This window comes from Mustelus asterias, chromosome 1, assembly GCF_964213995.1.
Source record: "Mustelus asterias chromosome 1, sMusAst1.hap1.1, whole genome shotgun sequence".
Taxonomy (NCBI): domain Eukaryota; kingdom Metazoa; phylum Chordata; class Chondrichthyes; order Carcharhiniformes; family Triakidae; genus Mustelus; species Mustelus asterias.
This window is the reverse complement of record NC_135801.1, coordinates 187507306-187530264: the sequence shown is the minus strand read 5'-3', so window position 1 is coordinate 187530264 and position 22959 is coordinate 187507306. Positions and strand designations below refer to the sequence as shown.

Below are 22959 nucleotides of genomic sequence, written 5' to 3'. Positions count from 1 at the left end.
CCTAAATGAATATTCCTCATCAGTATTTACTATTGAGAAAAGCATGGATGTTAGGGAACTTGGGGAAATAAATGGTGATGTCTTGAGGAGTGTACATATTACAGAGGAGGAGATGCTGGAAATCTTAAAGCGCATCAAGGTAGATAAATCCACTGATGAAGTGTATCCCAGGACACTGTGGGAGGAGAGGGAGGAAATTGCAAGTCGCCGAGCAGAGATATTTGAATCATCAATAGTCACAGGTGAGGTGCCTGAAGATTGGAGAGTGGCAAATGTTGTGCCCTTGTTTAAAACGGGTTGCAGGGAAAAGCCTGGGAATTACAGGCCAGTGAACCTCACATCTGTGGTGGGTAAGTTGTTGGAAGGTATTTTGAGAGACAGGGTCTACAGGCATTTAGAGACGCAAGGATTGATTAGGGACAGTCAGCATAGCTTTGTGAGTGGAAAATCATGTCTCACAAATTTGATTGAGTTTTTTGAAGGGGTAACCAAGAAGGTAGATGAGGGCAGTGCAGTTGATGTTGTCTACATGGACTTTAGCAAGGCCTTTGACAAGGTACCACATGGTAGGTTGTTGCATAAGGTTAAATCTCACAGGATACAGGGTGAGGTAGCTAAATGGATACAAAACTGGCTTGATGACAGAATGTGGAGATGCTGGCGTTGGACTGGGGTAAACACAGTAAGAAGTCTCACAACACTAGGTTAAAGTCCAACAGGTTTATTTGGTAGCGAAAGCCACGAGCTTTCAGAGCGCTGCTCCTTCGTCAGGTAAGTGGGAGTTCTGTTCACAAACAGGGCATATAAAGACACAAACTCAATTTACAAAATAATGGTTGGAATGCGAACCTTTACAGGTAATCAAGTCTTAAAGGACAGACAATGTGAGTGGAGAGGGGGTTAAGCACGGGTTAAAGAGATGTGTATTGTTTCCAGCCAGGACAGTTAGTGAGATTTCGCAAGCCCAGGCAAGTAGTGGGGGTTACAGAAAGTGTGACATGCTTTCAAAAGTGTGTTAACCAAGATTCAGGGTAAACACATTCCTCTTAGAGTGAAGGGCAAGGCTGGCAGAAGTCGGGAACCCTGGATGACTCGGGATATTGAGGCCCTGGTCAAGAAGAAGAAAGAGGCACATGACATGCATAGGCAGCTGGAATCAAGTGAATCTCTTGAAGAGTATAGGGGGTGTCGGAGTAGAGTTAAGAGAGAAATCAGGAGGGCAAAAAGGGGACACAAAATTGTTTTGGCAGATAAGGCAAAGGAGAATCCAAAGAGCTTCTACAAATACATAAAGGGCAAAAGAGTAACAAGGGAGAGAATAGGGCCTCTTAAGGATCAACAGGGTCATCTATGTGTGAATCCACAAGAGATGGGTGAGATCCTAAATGAATATTTCTCATCGGTATTTACTGTTGAGAAAAGCATGGATGTTAGGGAACTTGGGGAAATAAATGGTGATGTCTTGAGGAGTGTACATATTACAGAGAAGGAGGTGCTGGAAGTCTTAAAGCGCATCAAGGTCGATAAATCCCCGGGACCTGATGAAGTATATCCCAGGACGTTGTGGGAGGCTAGGGAGGTAATTGCTGGTCCCCTAGCCGAGATATTTGAATCATCGATCGTCATGGGTGAGGTGCCTGAAGATTGGAGAGTGGCAAATGTTGTGCCTTTGTTTAAAAAGGGCTGCAGGGAAAAGCCTGGGAACTACAGGCCAGTGAGCCTCACATCTGTGGTGGGTAAGTTGTTGGAAGGTATTTTGAGAGACAGGATCTACAGGCACTTCGAGATGCAAGGACTGACTAGGGACAGTCAGCGTGGCTTTGTGAGTGGAAAATCATGTCTCAGAAATGTAATTGAGTTTTTTGAAGGAGTAACCAAGAAGGTAGATGAGGGCAGTGTGGTTGATATTGTCTACATGGACTTTAGCAAGGCCTTTGACAAGGTACCGCATGGTAGGTTGTTGCATAAGGTTAAATCTCACGGGATCCAGGGTGAGGTATCTAATTGGATACAAAATTGGCTTCTTGACAGAAGCCAGAGGGTGGTTGTAGAGAGTTGTTTTTCAAACTGGAGGCCTGTGACCAGCGGTGTGCCTCAGGGTTCAGTGCTGGGCCCACTGTTATTTGTCATTTATATTAATGATTTGGATGAGAATATAGGGGGCATGGTTAGTAAGTTTGCAGATGACACCAAGATTGGTGGCATAGTGGATAGTGAAGAAAGTTATCTAGGATTGCAATGGGATCTTGATCAATTGGGCCAGTGGGCTGACGAATGGCAGATGGAGTTTAATTTAGACAAATGCAAGGTGATGTATTTTGGTAGATTGAACCAGGGCAGGACTTACTCAGTTAATGGTAGGGCATTGGGGAGAGTTACAGAATAAAGAGATCTAGGGGTACATGTTCATAGCTCCTTGAAAGTGGAGTCACAGGTGGACAGAGTGGTGAAGAAGGCATTCGGCATACTTGGTTTCATCGGTCAGAACATTGAATACAGGAGTTGGGATGTCTTGTTGAAGTTGTACAAGACATTGGAAAGGCCACACTTGGAATACTGTGTGCAATTCTGGTCACTCTATTATAGAAAGGATATTATTAAACTAGAAAGAGTGCAGAAAAGATTTACTAGGATGCTACCGGGACTTGATGGATTGAGTTATAAGGAGAGACTGAATAGACTGGGACATTTTTCTCTGGAGCATAGAAGGCTGAGGGGTGAACTTCTAGAGGTCGATAAAATAATGAGGGGCATAGATTAGCTGGAAAGTCAATATCTTTTCCCAAAGGTGGGGGAGTTTAAAACTCGAGGGCATAGGTTTAAGGTGAGAGGGGAGAGATACAAAAGTGTCCAGAGGGGCAATTTTTTCACACAGAGGGTGGTGAGTGTTTGGAACAAACTGCCAGAGGTAGTAGTGGAGGCGGGTACAATTTTGTCTTTGAAAAAGCGTTTGGACTGTTACATGGGTTCATAGAATCATAGAAATCATAGAAACCCTACAGTACAGAAAGAGGCCATTCGGCCCATCGAGTCTGCACCGACCACAATCCCACCCAGGCCCTACCCCCAAATTCCTACATTTTTACCCACTAATCCCTCTAACCTACGCATCTCAGGACACTAAGGGCAATTTTAGCATGGCCAATCAACCTAACCCGCACATCTTTGGACTGTGGGAGGAGACCGGAGCACCCGGAGGAAACCCACACAGACACGAGGAGAATGTGCAAACTCCACACAGACAGTGATCCAAGCCGGGAATCGAACCCAGGTCCCCGGAGCTGTGAAGTAGCAGTGCGAACCACTGTGCTACCGTGCCGCCCGTTAGATGTGTATAGAGGGATACGGGCCAAATGCGGGCAATTGGGACTCGTTTAGGGGTTTTAAAAAAAAGGCGGCATGGACAAGTTGGGCTGAAGGGCCTGTTTCCATGCCGAAAACTTCTATGACTCTATAACCTGATTTCTTGTCCACAGATACATAATCAGCCTCCTTCCCCTTTAACCTGATTTCTTGTACACAGACACATAATCCAGATCCTTCCCCTTTAACCTGATATCCTGTACACAGACACACACATCAACCAGCTCCTTATCCTCCCCCTTTAACATGAATTTGTGTGTACAGACACATAATCTAGATCCTTCCCTTTAACCTGATTCCTTGTCTCGGCACACACACATATCAACCAGCTTTTTACCCTTCCCCTTTCACCTGATTTCGTGTACACAGACACATAATCAGAATCCTGCCCCTTTAACTTGATTTCTTGTACACAGACACATAATCCAGATCCTTCCCCATTAACATGATTCCTTGTATACACACATCAACCAGCTCCTTTCCCTTCCCCTTTAACCTGATTTCTTGTACACAGACACATAATCAGGATCCTTCCCCTTTAACATGATTCCCTGTACACAGAGACACACACATCATCCAGCTCCTTGCCCCTCCCCTTTAACCTGAATTCTTGTACACAGACACATAATCAGGATCCTTCCCCTTTAACCTGATTCCTTGTATGTATATATATATATATACACACACCATCCAGCTCCTTGCCCTTCCCCTTTAACCTGAATTCTTGTACACAGACACATAATCAGGATCCTTCCCCTTTAACCTGATTCCTTGTATATATATATATATACACACACATACACACCCACACACACACATACACACCATCCAACTCCTTGCCCTTCCCCTTTAACCTGAATTCTTGTACACAGACACATAATCAGGATCCTTCCCCTTTAACCTGGTTCCCTGTACACAGACACACACATCATCCAGCTCCTTGCCCCTCCCCTTTAACCTGATTTCCCGTCGGCAAACAACCCAAGCCCCGCCCACTGTATCCCTTTAACTCCAACATGGCGCCGCTGCTGCAGCTGGAGTCTGGGCTGTGGCTCTGGGAGCAAGTTTAAATTCATAACAGAATGGAAAAGAATCAGTTCAAATATAAAGAGAGGGAACCATGAGCTAGAACCCAACGGTACCGAGAGAGAGAGAGAGAAGAGGAAGGGCACACAGACATAGGAAATAAAACAAAATAATTCCTGGGGGGGAATGAGGAATAAATATTTAAAATTATTATTAATAATTATTATAATGTAAGTTTTCAGTTGGTTTAGATTCGGTCCTGGTGGAAATTAGTCGGTGTTTAGTAGGTGAAACCCCAATCTTTGGGTCTTTAAATATTAATAGTTTATAATTAACATAAACTGTTTAAGAATTGATTAAAATTAAACCAGAGAGAAAGAAAAGGAAGGGATTGTTGTCCCTGGAATTTGCCCCCTGAGAGACAGGAACAGGTGAGACCATTGCCTGGCAGCTCTGTGCTGACAGCTTTTTACATTTGTATTTTATATAACTATTTATTTATGTATCATAGAGTGTAAATAATGTAATAATGTGGTATATGTCTATATATATATTTTGTTTGCTGTGATTTTCCTTTTTAACGACCTGGTATTTAATTGGTTTTGAAGCCAGGTGTGTGTGTGTCTATCGAAGGCTGGGGTGTGGTTATTTGTCGCACATTCCCAAGGTGAGGATTGATCCGTAGGGAAGGTAGAAAAGGGAGACAGGACTTGCATTTGTATATCGCCTCGCGCCGTCTCCCTCAGGGCTGATTCGTGGTCTTCGGCGTGCTTTTGAGATTGTGGCTGTCATCGTAGGAAAGCAATGCCTATAAGGAGAGACAAGAAATAGCAGCAGGGTAGGCCATACAGGCCTTATTGAGCCTCCTCTGTCACTCATTGTGATCCCGGCTGATCTTCTATCTCCACTTTTCCCACTTGATTCTCATTCCTTGATTCAAAGGATCATAGAATCCCTACAGTGCACGAGGAGGACATTCAGCCCATCGTGTCTGGACTGCCTCTCCAACAGAGGATCCCACCCAGGCCCTTTCTCATAACCCCACATATTTTCCCTGCTAATCCCCTAACCTGCACATCTTTGGACTGTGGGAGGAAACCGGAGCATCCAGAGGAAACCCACACGGACCTGGGGAGAACTGCAAACTCCACGCAGTCACCCGGGTCCCTGGCGCTGTGTCACTGTGCTGTCCCCTTGCTGGACCTGCCCTGGGAGTGTTTGATGGGGACAGTGCAGAGGGAGCTTTACTCTGTATCTAACCCCATGCTGTATCTACTCTGGGAGTGTTTGATGGGCATGATGTGGAGATGCCGGCGTTGGACTGGGGTAAACACAGTAAGAAGTCTTGCAACACCAGGTTAAAGTCCAACAGGTTTATAAACCTGTTGGACTTTAACCTGGTGTTGCGAGACTTTTTACTGTGTTTGACAGGGACAGTGTAGAGGGAGCTTCACTCTGTATCTAACCTCGTGCTATACCTGTCCTGGGAGTGTTTGATGGGGGACAGTGTAGAGGGAGCTTTACTCTGTGTCTAACCCCGTGCTATACCTGTCCTGGGAGTGTTTGATGGGGGACAGTGTAGAGGGAGCTTTACTCTGTATGTAACCCCGTGCTCTATCAGTCCTGGGAGTGTTTGATGGGGGACAGTGTAGAGGGAGCTTTACTCTGTATCTAACCCCGTGCTGTACCTGTCCTGGGAGTGTTTGATGGCGACAGTGTAGCGGTCCAAAATAGGAAATGATTTTAGTCCCAGCACTAATCTTGAGGTGCGCAGAATAAAGCACCGAGAGTGATACACTTGCGACTGGGGCTAACAAGCTACTTAATTTGAGAATGGCTGAGTACTTCCCTTCGTATCCAAAGCTCGATTGAGCTGAGCCTTGAATATACTCAAACATCTGAGCTTCCAGAATTCCAAAGATTCACAGACTGCCGGCTGAAGAAATCTTGTCTTTCCTCACCCTCCAGACTTCTCAAAGTGCGATGAATACCTTTCAGAAGTGTAGTCACAGCTGTCGTGTAGGAAACGTGACAGCTAATTTGAAGAAGCAAGGCCCCACAAACAGCAATGTGATAATGCGGCGAGCGGGTCGTTGGTCCAGGGGAATGATTCTTGCTTTGGATGTTAGAATCAGAGAATTTGCTAGAGGATCCAGGTTCAAATCCCAGAGGAGCCCTTTAGGGGGTGGCACAGTGGCTCGCACTGCTGCCTCACAGCGTCAGGGATCCGAGTTCAATTCCGACCTCGGGTGACTGTCTGTCTGTGTGGAGTTTGCATGTTCTCCCCTCGTCGCCGTGGGGTTCCTCCGGGTGCTCCGGTTTCCTCCCGCAGTCCAAAGAAGTGCAGGTTAGGTTGATCGACCATGTTAAGTTGCCCCTTCGTGTCCCAAGATGTGTAGGTGAGATGGATTAGCCATGGGAAATGTGTGAGGTTACGGGGATAGGACAAGGGCCTGGGTAAAATATTCTCAGGGAGTCAGTGCAGACTCAGTGAGCCAATTGGCCTCTTCTGCACTGTGGAGATTCTATAAATCTGTTTTTAAAGTTAAAGTTTATTTATTAGTGTCACAAGTAAGGCTTACATTAACACTGAAATGAAGTTACTGTGAAATTCCCCTAGTCGCCACACTCTGCCGTCTGTTCAGGTCAATGCATCTAATCAGCACCTAACCAGCGCGTCTTTCGGACTGTGGGAGGAAACGGGAGCACCCGGGAAACCCACGCAGACACGGGGAGAACGTGCAAATTCCACACAGGCAGTGACCCAAGCTAGGAATTGAACCCAGATCCCTGGCGCTGTGAGGCAGCAGTACTAACCACTGTGCCACCGTGCCGCCCTTTTTAAAAAAAGTTAGTGATGTTAATTGTGAGATAAATATTGAACAGAGACATGAGGGAAAACTCTGGCTCTTCATTGAAATCAGGCAATGGGATCTTTCACAGCACCGGAGGAGGCAGACATGGTTTGGGTTTGATGTCTTCTGGAAGGTGGCACCTGTGCTACAACAGTGTTCCCTCAGCACTGCATTGGAATATCAGCCTCGATTTTTGCACTCGAGATTCTGACTTTTGGGAGAAGTTTTTTTGCAACGCGTATCGATCCTCGGCATGAAGCTTTATGATTTAATATTTATTGGGTCAGGAAATTTAAAAGGGGGAGGCGGGGGAGAAATGCAGATGTTCTGAATTGGGGGTGGCAAGGTGGTTAGCACTGCTGTCTCACAGCACCAGGGACCTGGGTTCAATTCGAGCCTCGGGTCACTATGTGTGAGTCTGTACGTTCTCCCCGTGTCTGCGTGGGTCTTCTCCGGATGCTCCGTTTTCCTCCAACGGTCCAAAGATGTGCAGGTTAGGTGGATTGGCCATACTAAATTCTCCCTTGGTGTCTGGGGGACTAGCAGGGTAAATGTATGCGGAATGGGAATAGGGCCTGGGTGGGATTGTGGTTGGTGTAGACTCGATGGGCCAAATGGCCTCCTTCTGCACTGTAGGATTCTATGAATTCAGATATGGTGATGCCTACTGGGGTGGGCACAATAAGAAGTCTCCCAACACCAGGTTAAAGTCCAACAGGTTTATTTGGTAGCACGAGCTTTCTGAGCGCTGCTCCTTCATCAGGTGAGTCAGAAGTTACTTGATCACTAGGATCTTGGTATTGAGAGTGGGATTGGGAAATATATTCATAACCTAAATCACTGTGAAGGGTCTACAAATGTATTTGCATTTAGAATTTAAATCTAACGCTTGATAAGAAAGTCAGTCGATGTCCGTTTTAGTATCACCACAAGTGGATGGAATCTGCTCAGTGGCTTGATTTGCTGTTCTGACTCCAGATTTTGTGTTCTTATGGGAACACCATGTCATGAAGTCCTTGATGAGGGACACTCTGTTCAATAAAATGTGTGCTTTCCTTTTTTTCAAAAATAGCCATGAAAGGTTAGCCTGTGCAGCGAGTGATGCAATGGTGTAAAATTTGTTGCAAATTCTCGTTGGGTCTCGCATGTCGTGACGGGTGATGCAAGGCTGTCCCAGTTCACAAACACCTCCCCTTCCACCATCAAAGTTTGCCAATAGCTAGTTAGCAATATTTTTGTCTGGCAATCGTGGAGCACTCCCTAAACTTACCGGCAATGTTTGACAATTTGGATATTGTGAAATGTATTTTGGAACTAAACAGTGGAAATTTTGTGTTAAAAATTACATTAAATATAAATTTAGTGTATTCTTTTCTTTAATGGATACAATATTGTCACAAAGGTTTCAGTGAAGTTTCCAGGTGGATATAGTTTTTTTAAATCATTCGCGGGATGTGGGCATTGCTGACCAGGCTTGCATTTTAAGAGTGGCACGGTGGCACAGTGGTTAGCACTGCTGCCTCACAGCACCAGGAACCCGGGTTCGATTCCCAGTTTGGGTCACTGCCTGTGCGGAGTCTGCACATTCACCCCGTATCTGCGTGGGTTTCCTCCCACAGTCTGAAAGACGTGCTGATTAGATACATTGACCATGCTAAAATCTCTGTGTACCCGAACGGGTGCCAGAGTGTGGCTACTCGGGGATTTTCACAGTGACTTCATTGCGGTAAGCCTACTTGTGACACTAATAAATAAACTTAAACTTATTTATTGTCCATCACTAATTGACCTTCTGAAGGCGGTGGTGAGCTGTTTTCTTGAACTCCTGCAGTCCACGTGGTGCGGGTACGTACACACACTCCTGTTATGGACAGAGCTGCAGGAGTTGTGCCCAGCATCCTGAAGGAACGGCGATATTGTTTCAAGTCAGGATGGAGGAGAACTTGCAGGTGTTCCAATGCAGCTGCTGTCCTTGCCCTTCCAGGCAGTAGGGGTCACGGGTTTGGAAGGTACTGTTGAAGAAGACTTGATGAGTAATCGTAGAATCCCAAAGTGCCGAAGGAGATGATTCGGTCCATCGAGTCTGCGCAGACCACAATCCCACCCAGCCCCTATCCCCTTAACCCCACTTATCCACCCTGCTAGTTCCTCTGACACTAAGTGGCAATTTAGCATGGCCAATCCACCTAACCCGCACATCTTTGGACTGTGGGAGGAAACCGGAGCACCCGGAGGAAACCCACACAGACACGGGGAGAATGTGCAGACTCTGCACAGACAGTGACCCAAGTCGGGAATCGAACCCGAGTCCCTGGCGCTGTGAGGCAGCCCGTTGGTACAGTTCAGTTTACAGACGAGTGAGAAACACCCAGCAGTTGCTTGTGCATTGTGTAGGGCTGTGACTGGAGAAAGTTCTTTAATCTGTGTTGGGATACGAAATCTTAGAACAAGGCACTTGGCTGAAAAATAACTTTTTGTATTATAAGTGGATAACTGGAGTTCAGAGGTATGAGGGGGGAATCTCACAGAGACTTATAAAATTCTAACAGGACTAGGCCGAGTAGATGCAGGAAAGATGTTCCCGATGACGGGGAGCCTTGAATCAGGTGTCACACTCTGAGGGTGCAGGATAAATCATTTAGGACTTGCGATGAAGAGAAATTTCTTTACCCAGATAGTGGTGAGCCTGTGGAATTCGATACCTACCACAGAAAACAGTTGAGGCCAGAATATTTTATGTTTTCAAGAAGGAATTAGATATAACTCTTGAGGCTATAGTTATCGAAGGATATGTGGGGAAAGCGGGAACAGGCCACTGAGTAGGGTGATCAGCCATGATCATGATGAATGGCAGAGCAGACTTGAAGGGCCGAATGGCCTACTCCTATTTGCAATGTTTCCGTAATGCATCTAATCATGTCTCAAAATGCTTAGTGAATTATTTTGACGTGCATCTATAAAATATTACTGTCGTGCCTCACTTTAAAATAGTTAACTCCAGGGTAAGCATAACTTGTGAGAATTAGTATTTGTGTTGGTTTTTTTTCCTTACTGAGAGGTAGCTTAGCTGAGAAATCTGGAACACTGGGACACAGCCTCAGGATAAGGACTAATTATTTAGGACTGAGGAGAAGAAGTTTCTTCGCTCAAAGTGTTGTGAATCTTTGGAACTCCCTGCCCCAAAGGTTGGGCTGTTTCATAGTTGAATAAATTTAAGGCTGCGATAGAGAGAGGTTTGGTCTCTCGGGGAATCGAGGGCAACAAGGAGCTGGAATGTGAAGTTGAGGCAGTATATCAGCCACGGCCATGCTGACTAGCGGAACAGGCTCGATGGGCTGTAAGGTCTATTCCTGTTCCTAGTCCTTATGTTCTTCCTAATATGACAGAGTTGAATTTAACCTTGTCGTGATCCTGGTCCATGTGGGTAAGCAGAATTATAGTGAGTTACTCTTGGAATTGGGAGGTGAGTGGCCACATGTCGACTGGAAGCTCTCAGTGTTCTTATTTCTGCACTTCTGATAGAAGCTCAAAAAGTATTCCAAACATGCGATATAAGTATGTACAAATCTCTTATCATTGCTTGGGTATGACGAACATGTCCACAAGTGGCTCTGACAAGGAATTTTGTCTGCCAATTAACTGGTTAACCCCTCTCCTCGAGATTCACCATTATCTCACCCTACAAGCTCTTCTATAATTGTCCAGCATATCTAAATAACTGGTAACAACCGCATTAAAATAGGGATGGTCATTTATAACTGGGATTTGGTGTACAAATTAGCTGCCTCATTTCTTATGCCTCTAAAGTATTTAATTGGCTGTGGTGCAATTTGGGGTGTGACGGTGGGAATTCCACCATGGAATGCATCTGCATTGAGGCAGCAAATTGGTGCCAAGAAGGTAGATGAGACATAACCGAGTCAACCTTCAAAATGACTGGTACATTTCTTTCTGGAATACGCACCTGTTTCCATTGGGTAGCATGCAGAAATGCTGCATCGCAATTCCCCACTCCTAAATATTGTGCAGAATTAAATTAATTTTAAAAAAATCTTTCCAAGATGTGCACATCACTGGCACTTATTGCCCATCCCTATTTGCCCATTATTACAGATGAACAGTACTTTCCTTTATTCACAGTATTCAAGGAGAATATAAATTCTATTCTGAGACACTTGTTACTTTAAATAAAGTCAGGAGAAAATTAGCACCAAATTTAGAGACCGATAGATAATTATAAATCCACATCGTGTTCCTGGACTGCGTCTGAGAGTTCTTGCACTCAAAAGATATTTTGTTTCTTAAATTAGTTACTATAATAAGTAATGTTTGTTTATAAAACATCTTTATTGGTAGCTTAGTATTATCGTACTCCTACAATTAGCTTCTCTTCACCAGTTCCCTGCCATGTCAGTAATGGAGGGAACTGGAAAAAAAACCTTGACATCATCTGATGAGTCCAAAGTTATGCTCCTGCTGCTTTTCCTTTTTTTTATTCTTTATTGTCTCATAAACCAAAAAAAAAGCCCATCTGGGAATCTCTTGAATTTTGGACATTATCCACTTCCACACATTTACTAGCTTGCGTGTGGAGTAGATACGCTTAAACTGCGTGTTCTGGCTATGAGGGGGCTATCTTTCAGGGAATGAGATTGAGCAGCCTCACATTATTTGCTGGTGGGTATGATCTGATCGTGTAAACCCACCCTCAGTCATCCCTCATGGTCAGTAAATGAATGTTCTTACTGGGAGATGTCACAGGCTTGCTGATGTGGAGTTTATCTAAGGAAGGAGCGTCAGGGAACACAATTACCTTTTGATCGCTGATTCCTCTGATTTTGTCAAATGAGAGGGGATTTCATTGAAACATTTGACATTTTTGAGGGCAGTAGCGAAGCACAGTGGTTAGCGCTGCTGCCTCACTGTACCAGGAACCCGGGTTCTATTCCGGCCTGTGGAGTTTGCATGTTCTGTGTGATCATATCAGACTGAAATTTTTTCACTGAATTATGAATCAGTTGAATTGTCCCAGAGTAGGATGCTTAGCCACTGGGTAAATTTATGGCAGTGATTTTTGGGCTCAGGGGATATGGCGATAGTGCAGGAAATGAGCTGAGGTAGAAAATCAGCTATCATCTTATTGAATGGAAGTGCCGACTGGACGGACTGAATGGCCTACACCTCCTATTCCTTCTGATATGAAACAAAAAGCACCTGACTTGGCTGTGCTGGAATTTGATCTGAATCCAAAACTCTTATTTATTTGAGACTTGATTTTTATAAAGAAAAAAAATAACTAATTTATAAATTGCCTGAATGAATTCTGAACCATTTCTGAATTAACCCCTGGCTGAGAGATCAGGTAGCTGGCTTGTCCATTCCACTGTATAAGGAAGTGACAGATGGCATTGCCAGCTAGGGAGTCAGTGCAACTTTTGCTAATCCTCTGTTTGCTGTTTCTCTTACTGGTTGATTACACCGAGCCTTTGGCGGCCGCAGTTGAGATTAGGCAAGTGTCAGTGTGAGCTCCAGTTCCATGGCTGTTATATACTGTGTCACTTCTGCTGGCTCTCTTTAATTTCTGATCTCCCTTGTTTCTTTGCAGCATTGAAGACAGCATCTGGACTGTAAGAGTGACTTAGCAAAATGGACGTTGGCAGGGTGGACAGCGAGGCCGATGGCAGTGGGCCAGCTGCTGACTCCATCTCAGTCTCCTCCTTAAAACTGAACGGTTTTAACTCCGAGTTAGACGACGACGAAGACGAGGGCTTGAACTGCGATGGTGGTGATCTGGAAGTCAATCCTTTTGACGGATTACCTTTTTCCTCACGGTACTACGAGCTACTGAAACGGAGAAAAGCTCTGCCGGTCTGGAGTATCAAATACTACTTCATGGAAAGTCTTGTCAACAATAATGTGGTACTAGTTTCTGGAAAACTGGGATGTGGCAAAAGTACTCAGGTTAGTGCTAAACTGAGGAGTTTACTCTTAACGTGGGCGACACATTGAAACTGAACTGTTGATTTAAACATTCACAATTTCATTCTTAGTCACACACATGTGATTCCTAGATTAACGCAGCATAGATGTGATTACTTATCATTCATTCTGCATAACATGGCTGTAACTAGTTTTAGTTTAAGTTTTTTCAAGTTTATTTATTCGTGTCACAAGTAGCCTTACAATAACACTGCAATGAAGTTACTGTGAAAATTCCCCCTGATAGTTTGTTTGACAACCTGAAGAAAGCACAAGGTCATGAACCAAAGTGTTTTGTTTATTCTTGCATTTGGGGAGTTTATTGCCCACCCCCCTACGTGCTGATGGGGGAGTACAAAATTCTGCCCATAGCACCCATCATCTTTAGGTCCAGCAGATGATGTGGAGATGCCGGCATTGGACTGAGATGGGCACAGTAAGAAGTCTCACAAGACCAGGTTCAAGTCCAACGTGCTTATTTGGTAACACGAGCTTTCGGAGCGCTGCTCCTTCATCAGGTGAGTCTTGCAGAAGCAGAGCAGCTCACCGAGGTGGGACTTCCTCCTGAGTGAGGGGCAAAAGCCCCATCTCCAGCAAATTGAAAACAATCAAGTGACAGTGGGACGACCAGCATTGGCCGCAAAGCATTTCCTCCTGACTCCCAGTCTGGGAGGGGGTTTGTGTTTAAGAGCCGTGGGGTTATGCTGCAACTGTACAGGACCTTGGTGAGACCACATTTGGAATATTGTGTGCAGTTCTGGTCACCTCACTATAAGAAGGATGTGGAAGCATTGGAGAGAGTGCAAAGGAGATTTACCAGGATGCTGCCTGGTTTGGAGGGTAGGTTTCATGAGGAAAGGTTGAGGGAGCTAGGGTTGTTCTCCCTGGAGCGGAGGGGGCTGAGGGGAGACTTCGAGGTTTATAAAATGATGAAGAGGATAGATAGAGTGGATGTTCAAAGACTATTTCCTCGGGTGGATGGAGCTATTACAAGGGGGCATAACTATAAGGTTCATGATGGGAGATATAGGAGGGATGTCCGAGGTAGGTTCTTTACTCGGAGAGTGGTTGGGGTGTGGAATGGACGGCCTGTTGTGATAGTGGAGTCAGACTTGGAACTTTAGGAACTTTCAAGCGGTTATTGGATAGGCATAAGGAGCACACCAGGATAATAGGGAGTGGGATAGCTTGATCTTGGTTTTGGTCAAAGCTCAGCACAACGTCGAGGGCCGAAGGGCCTGTACTGTGCTGTACTGTTCTATGTTCTATGACTCTCCGGGTACCAGGGTGGGAAACAGCGCCATCTTAAAAAAAAAAAACCCTGCCTGATATACTGAGCTATATTCTGACCAGTTGCCAAGGCAAATCACGGTGGCACAGTGGTTAGCACTGCTGCCTCACAGTGCCAGGGACCTGGGTTCGATTCCCGGCTTGGGTCAGCGTGAGTTTCCTCCAGGTGCTCTGGTTTCCTCCCACAGTTTGAAAGACATGCTGGTTAGGTGCATTGGCCATGCTAAATTCTCCCTCAGTGTACCCGAACAGGCGCCAGAGTGTGGCGACTAGGGGATTTTCACAGTCACTTCATTGCAGTGTTAATGTAAGTCTCCTTGTGACACTAATAAATAAACTTAAATTTCAGGTTGTGCAATATAGTTGCTAGGTTTTATTTCCCCTCCGCGGTAGTTGTTTCATTCGTCCCTTCTCACATGAAGTACAGGACAAATGCTTCTTTGTTAACATGTAGCAAGGAGCTCTATTTGTTAAATTACTTATCAATTTTTATAGACAGAATTTCTCATTCAGTATGTGGATGGCCCGACTAGAGAGGGGGTAAAACCTGACCTCCTCTCAGGAAATAAGGAAGGGCAGGTGACAGAAGTGTTAGTGAGGGATCACTTTGGGACCAGTGACCATAATTCTATTAGTTTTAAGATAGTTATGGAGAATGATAGGTCTGTCCTAAAAATTAAAATTCTAAATTGGGGCAAGTCCAATTATAATTTTACCAGGCAGGAACTTTCAAAAGTTAATTGGGGGAGTCTGTGGGAAGGCAAAGGGACGTCTGGTAAGTGGCAGGCTTTCAAAAGTGTGTTAACCAGGATTTAGGGTAAGCACATTCCTCTTAGAGTGAAGGGCAAGGCTGGCATAAGTAGGGAACCCTGGATGACTTGGGATATTGAGGCCTTGGTCAGGAAGAAGGCGGCGGCACATGACATGCATAGGCAGCTGGGATCAAGTGAATCCCTTGAAGAGTATAGAGGGTGTAGGAGTAGAGTTAAGAGAGAAATCAGGAGGGCAAATAGGGGACACAAGATTGTTTTGGCAAATAAGGCAAAGGAGAATCCAAAGAGCTTCTGCAAATATATAAAGGGCAAAAGAGTAACAAGGGAGAGAGTAGGGCCTCTTAAGGATCAACAAGGTCATCTATGTGCGGATCCACGAGATGGGTGAGATCCTAAATGAATATTTCTCATCAGTATTTACTGTTGAGAAAAGCATGGATGTTAGGGAACTTGGGCAAATAAATGTGATGTTTTGAGGCGTGTACATATTACAGAGAAGGAGGTGCTGGAAGTCTTAAAGCGCATCAAGGTAGATAAATCCCCGGGACCTGATGAAGTGTATCCCAGGGCATTGTGGGAGGCGAGGGAGGAAATTGCGGGTCCCCTAGCAGAGATATTTGAATCATCGATAGTCACAGGTGAGATGCCTGAAGATTGGAGGGTGGCAAATGTTGTGCCTTTGTTTAAAAAAGACTGCAGGGAAAAGCCTGGGAACTACAGGCCGGTGAGCCTCGCATCTGTGGTGAATATGTTGTTGGAAGGTATTTTGAGAGATAGGAGCTACAGGCATTTAGAGACGCAAGGACTGATTCGGGACAGTCAGCATGGCTTTGTGAGTGGAAAATCACGTGCCTCAAATTTGATTGCGCTTTTGGAAGGGGTAACGAAGAAGGTAGATGAGGGCAGTGCAGTTGATGTTGTCTACTTGGACTTTAGCAAGTCCTGTGACAAAGTACCGCATGGTAGGTTGTTGCATAAGGTTAAATGTCGGGATCCAGGGTGAGATAGCTAAATGGATACAAAATTGACTTGATGACAGAAGCCAGAGGGTGGTTGTAAAGGGTTGATTTTCAAATTGGAGGCCTGTGACCAGCAGTGTGTCTCAGGGATCAGTGCTGGGTCCACTGTTATTTGTCATTTATATTAATGATTTGGATGAGAATATAGGAGGCATGGTTAGATAGTTTGCAGATGACACCAAGATTGGTGGCATAGTGGGCAGTGAAGAAGGTTATCTCGGATTGCAATGGGATCTTGATCTATTGGGCCATTGGGCTGACGAATGGCAGATGGAGTTTAATTTGGATGCGAGGTGATGCATTTTGGTAGATTGAACCAGGGCAGGACTTACTCAGTTAATGATAGGGCATTGGGAAGAGTTACAGAGCAAAGAGATCTAGGGGTACAGGTTCATAGCTCCTTGAAAGTGAGTCGCAGGTGGACAGAGTGGTGAAGAAGGCATTCGGCATGCTTGGTTTCATCGGTCAGAACACTGTACAGTTCTGGTCACCCTATTATAGAAAGGATATTATTAAACTAGAAAGAGTACAGAAAAGATTTACTAGGATGCTACCAGGACTTGATGATTTGAGTTATAAGGAGGGGCTGGATAGACTGGGACTATTTTCTCTGGAGTGTAGAAGGTTGAGGGGTGATCTTATAGAGGTCTACAAAATAATGAGGGGTACAGAGCAGCTAGATAGTCAATATCTTTTCCCAAAGGTAGGGGAGTCTAAAACTAGAGGGCATAGATTTAAGGTGAGAGGGGAGAGATACAAAAGGGTCCAGAGGGGCAATTCTTTCACAGAGGTTGATGAGTGTCTGGAACAAGCTGCCAGAGAGAGTAGTAGAGGTGGGTACAATTTTGTCTTTTAAAAAGCATTTAGACAGTTACATGGGTAAGATGGGTATAGAGGGATATGGGCCAAATGTGGGTAATTGGGACTAGCTTCTGGAGTTTTAAAAAGTAAGGTGGCATGAACAAGATGGGCCGAACGGCCTGTTTCCATGCTGTAAACCTCTATGACTCTGTGTACAGCTTAGGGAGCTGGGAGATCTAATTGAGGTATATAAGATGCTAGATGGGATTGACAGGGTAGACGTAGGGTGGATGTTTTCTTTGGTGGCACAATCTTGAACATAGTCATAGTCCCGGGATAAGGGCTGGCAGATTTAAAACAGAGGTGAGGAGAAGTTACTTCTATCAAAGCGTCGTGAATCTGTGGCATTCACTATCCTAGGGTGCGGTGGATGCTGAGACATTGAGTGGGCAGCATAGTGGTTAGCAATGCTGTCTCAGAGTGCCAGATACCTGGGTTTCATTCCCGGCTTGGGTTACTATCTGTGTGGAGTTTGCACGTTCTCTCTGCTGCGTGGGTTTCCTCCCGGTGCTCTGGTTTCCTTCCACGGTCCGAAAGATGTGCAGGTTAAGTGCATTGGCCATGCTAAATTTTCCCTCAGTGCGCCGTGGCGACGAGGGGATTTTCGCAGTAACTTCATTGCACTGTTAATGTAAGCCTACTTGTGACACTAATAAATCAACTTAATTTTAAAACTTTAATTTTAAGGAGGAGATAGACAGATGGATTTTTAATTCGTAATGGGTTGAAGGAGTTAAGGCTGAGGCAAGATCAGCCATGATATTGAATGGCTAAGCAAGTTCGGGCATTGCCTATTCCTGCCAGGGAAAATAGATCATGGCAGACTGCACATATTTAAAGAGTGACCAATTTTGGTTAATCCCAACATTTTGATTTGATTTATTATTGTCACATGTATTAGCATACAGTAAAAAGTATTGTTTCTTGCGCGTTATACAGACAAAGCATACTGTTCATAGAGAAGGAAACGAGAGTGCAGAATGTAGTGTTACAGTCATAGCTAGGGTGTAGAGAAAGATCAACTTAATGCGAGGTAAGTCCATTCAAAGGTCTGACAGCAGCAGGGAAGAAGCTGTTCTTGAGTCGGTTGGTACGTGACCTCAGACTTCTGCATCCTTTTCTTGATGGAAGAGAGAATGTCCAGGGTGCGTGGGGTCCTTAATTATGCTGGCTGCTTTTCCGACGCAGTGGAAAATGTAGACAGAGTCGGTGGATGGGAGGCTGGTTTGTGTGATGGATTGGGCTACATTCATGATCTTTTGTGGTTTCTTGAGATCTTGGGCAAAGCAGGGGCCATACCAAGCTGTGATACAACCAGATAGAATGCTTTCTATGGTGCATCTGTAAAAGTTGGTGAGAGTCGCAGCTGACATGCCAAATTTCCTTCATCTTCTGAGAAAGTAGAGATATTGGTGGGCTTTCATAACTATAGTGTTGGCACGGGAGGACTAGAACAGGTTGTTGGTGATCTGGACACCTAAAAACTTGACGCTCTCGACCCTTGACGCTCTCGACCCTTCCTACTTCATCATTCTTTCTACTTTCTACATGGAGACAGAATAAGATGGAAAATGCTGAAAGTGAGAATTTGACCTTAAATAGTGTTAATCTCATCTATTAATTTATAATTCATGCGTATTTGTGTTGTTGGAGAATATCAGGAATGGTTTGTAGAAAGAACATTTGCAATTTTTTGTCAGTGAGAGACTAAATAAGATTTAACCTAATGTGATTAGTGTAGTATGTATGGATGCAGCAGGTAACTTCATCTTTCCCAAATCTGGGGTTTTCTCACTTCATGTCTGAGTCTGTGGTAGACTAATGATAGAGATTAATTGTTACGATTAGTCAAAAACTGAATTATATCATGTGACTACCAGGATTGAAGAAGACAAACGAGATGCAAATTGTTCTTTGTTGCCTGATTCCTGTGCTCCTAACTGAGGTTAAAATTTACAGATACATTTATTTACATCAGAATTCATTGGGTTATATTTCTTTTAAAGGTTATGTATTAGAATTTTGAGAGCAATATTCTACAAGCATTGCCAGTGACAGAAGTGGAGTGCATTAAGCAGAGAAGCTATTGTCACAACTTAAATATATATATTTTTAAATATTCTACACTGATTTCACAAGGTTATATATGTAAAATTTGCTTATCTGAATTCATTCCAACTATTCCTCCATTAAATGAGTCCAAAGATAGGTTAGCCATGGTAAGTGTGTGGGCTTACACATTTGGGTAGGGCATAGGGCCTAGGTAAGATTCTTTGTCAGAGAGACGGTGCAGATCCGATGGGCCGAATGGCCTTTTCTGCACTGTCGGGATTCTACAGAGCATGAAGCTCACACTTAGTGTGTTTTTATATCCATTTCTTTGTGGCTATCAAATATTGAGTGCAAGCAAGCATGTTAATTTAAATCTCAATTTACCTTTTATTAGTTAGAACCTCTTCATCTGTTTTAATTTGAAGTATATTTACATATTTATACTGTTTCCAATCTTGTGTATATGTATGGTAACATCTTTTGAGACTGTTGGAAGGCACTTCTGTTCTGTTTAAAATTAAAGGAAGTCACAGAGCACAGTTAGGCAAAGCTGATTACTGAATTAAAAGGATAAGATAAAATCTCAAGGTAAGTTTTTTTTTTAAAGAGCAGAAGAACTAGGAGCAACAGACTGTATAGCCCCTCAAACCTGCTGTGTCATTCAGTATAATCGCAGCTGATCAATGGCTTCAGTTCCACTCTCCTTTCCCCTCCTTATATCTCTTTACACGAGGAGATGCCAACCATTTGACTCACCTCAGCCTTAAATACACTCAATGATGGAGTATTCCCAACGCTCTAGCATTGAGAATTTCAAAGACCTAGTGTCCTTTGAGTGAAGAAATGTATCATAATTTCAGTGCTAAATAATTGGGCCTCTTATCTATCCTGCGACTGTCACATGTATTGGTATACAGTGAGAAGTATTGTTTCTCCTGCGCTATACAAAGCATACCGTTCATAGAGAAGGAAAGGAGAGAGTGCAGAATGTAGTGTTACAGTCATAGCTAGGGTGTAGAGATAGATCAACTTAATATGAGGTAGGGTCCATTCCGAAGTTTGATGGCAGCAGGGAAGAAGCTGTTCTTGAGTCCGTTGGTACGTGTCCTCAGACTTGTGTATTTTGTTCCTGATGGAAGAAGGTGGAAGAGAGTATGCCTGGGGTGCGTGGGATCCTTGATTATACCAGCTGCTTTTCCGAGGCAGTGGTAAGTGTAGACTGTCAATGGATGGTAGGCTGGTCTGAGTGATGCACCGGACTTCGTTCATGACCCTTTGTAGTTTCTTGCGGTCTTGGACGGAGCAGGCACCATACCAAGCTGTGATACAACCAGAAAGAATGCTTTCTATGGTGCATCTGTAAAAGTTGGTGAGAGTCGTAGCTGACATGCCAAATTTCTTTCGTCTCCTGAGAAAGTAGAGGCATTGGTGGGCTTTCTTAACTATAGTGTTGGTGTGGAGGGACCAGGACAATTTGTTGGTGATCTGGACACACAAAAACTTGAAGCTCTCGACCAGTTCTACTTTGTCCTCATTAATGTAGATAGGGCCATGTCCTCTACTACGCTTCCTGAATTCGATGATTATCTCCTTCGTTTTGTTGACATCGAGGGAGAGATTATCGTCATCACACCAGTTCACCAGATTCTCTATCCCTTTCCTATGCTCTGTCTCATCATTGTTTGAGATTCGACCCACTACGGTGGTGTCATCAGCAAACTTGAAAATTGAGTTGCAGAGGGAGGAGCCGAGCCCCAGGCCACAGAGTTTGGAGATGAGTTTCATAGGAATAATGGTGTTGAAGGCTGAGCTGTCGTCGATCAATAGGAGTCTGATATAGGTGTCTTTGTTATCTAGGTGTTCCAGGGTTGAGTGTAGGGCCCGGAAGATGGCGTCTGCTATGGACCTGTTACGGTGGTAGGCGAACTGTAGTGGATCCAGGCAAACATCAAAATATGAGTTATAATGTAGAATAAAGCCCCCTCTGCTATACAGATGGAGTATAACGTTGAGAAATGCGAGGTTATACACTTTGGAGGAAATAATAACAAATGGGATTACTATCTCAATGGAAACAAATTAAAACATGCTACCGTGCAAAGGGACCTGGGGGTCCTTGTGCATGAGACGCAAAAGCCCAGTCTGCAGGTACAACAGGTGATCAAGAAGGCAAATGGGATGTTGGCCTATATTGCGAGGGGGATAGAATATAAAAGCAGAGATGTCTTGATGCACCTGTACAGGGCATTGGTGAGGCCGCAGCTGGAATACTGTGTGCAGTATTGGTCCCCTTATATGAGGAAGGATATATTGGCATTGGAGGGAGTGCAGAGAAGGTTCACCAGGTTGATACCGGAGATGAGGGGTTTGGATTATGAGGAGAGGCTGAGGAGATTGGGTTTGTACTCGTTGGAGTTTAGAAGGATGAGGGGGGATCTTATGGAGACTTATAAGATAATGCGGGGGCTGGATAGGGTGGAGGCGGAGAGATTCTTTCCACTTAGTAAGGAAGTTAAAACTAGAGGACACAGCCTCAAAATAAAGGGGGGTCGGTTTAAGACAGAGTTGAGGAGGAACTTCTTCTCCCAGAGGGTGGTGAATCTCTGGAATTCTCTGCCCACTGAGGTGGTGGAGGCTACCTCGCTGAATATGTTTAAAGCGCGGATGGATGGATTCCTGAGCGGTAAGGGAATTAAGGGTTATGGGGATCAGGTGGGTAAGTGGTACTGATCCACGTCAGATCAGCCATGATCTTATTGAATGGCGGGGCAGGCTCGAGGGGCTAGATGGCCTACTCCTGCTCCTATTTCTTATGTTCTATAACTTCAGTACCTGTACTGAACCTGTGCCCCAAATGTGACTGACACCAGTCATATAGTTGTAGTCCTCCCAAAAGTCAGGTTAGAAATGGTGGCCAAATTGCACTGTTCCAATTTATATAAACAGGGACACTGAGCCCAAGAGGAGGTCATCAAACTTGCGTATTTGTTGGTATAAGCTCTCTGCTGGAATGACCTACTTTAAACATCATACCTGCTAATAGTTTTGTTCTTCCAAAGTTCACCTGATATTTTTATTAAACATTGTAATTAACACAAGCTTCAATACTTACAATTGGAACATTCCACATTTCTATCCGAATAATCTTTTGAATAAAGTTCCTCAGACTCACCCTTTTCCATACCAATCCTTAGCTTCTTCCCGAAATGGATTTGCAGTTCAGTTATCAGTTCAATAACCTAATTTGGCATAATTTCATTTCTCAATTTTGAGCATTTTTGAAGGCTACCATAAGCTTTTTGTTTGCCCTTCTGTGGTACCATTAATATAACTGCAAATAGTTACGGCACAGAGGTGGTCATTTGGTTCATTGTGTCTCTCCAAATGATCAGTTTGCTTAGTACCATTCTCTTGTCCTCTCCCTGTAACCCGGCACATTATTCCTTTTCAAATAGTTGTCTTTTGAATGCCTTCACCACACTTTTTCAGACAGTGCATTCCAGATCTGAACCACTGACTGCGTGATTTTTTTTCGTCATATTGTTTTTTGTTCATTTGCAAATTGCCTTAAACCCATTGCCGCCACATTTTCAACCTGAGATCATAAGCAACTGATGTAAAGAAAATAAACAGGAAGCCTGAATGATTTAGCAGCATCACCTAGAGCTATGAGATTGTGTGTTGTCTGAACATGATCCTGCCTGTATTTAAGCTGGTAACGATTGTGGGAGGTAGTTTAAT

The 22959-nt window shown here is 44.2% G+C and overlaps 1 protein-coding gene across 4 annotated transcripts in view; it reads left to right on the top strand.

The window, feature by feature from the left end:
- The first annotated feature begins 4386 nt into the window (after nt 1–4386).
- The window catches only part of dqx1 (DEAQ box RNA-dependent ATPase 1), a 133486-nt gene continuing 114913 nt past the window's right edge, over nt 4387–22959 (top strand). For 2 of the 4 annotated variants that reach the window (XM_078224307.1, XM_078224293.1), the window contains exons 1-2: nt 4387–4820; nt 12850–13205. In XM_078224307.1, the coding sequence (XP_078080433.1) occupies nt 12891–13205 (315 nt within the window). In that variant the 5' untranslated portion in view covers nt 4387–4820; nt 12850–12890. Of the gene's footprint in view, nt 4821–12635; nt 12754–12849; nt 13206–22959 lie in introns of those variants that run through there. The other 2 variants (XM_078224313.1, XM_078224301.1) reach the window with 1 other exon arrangement.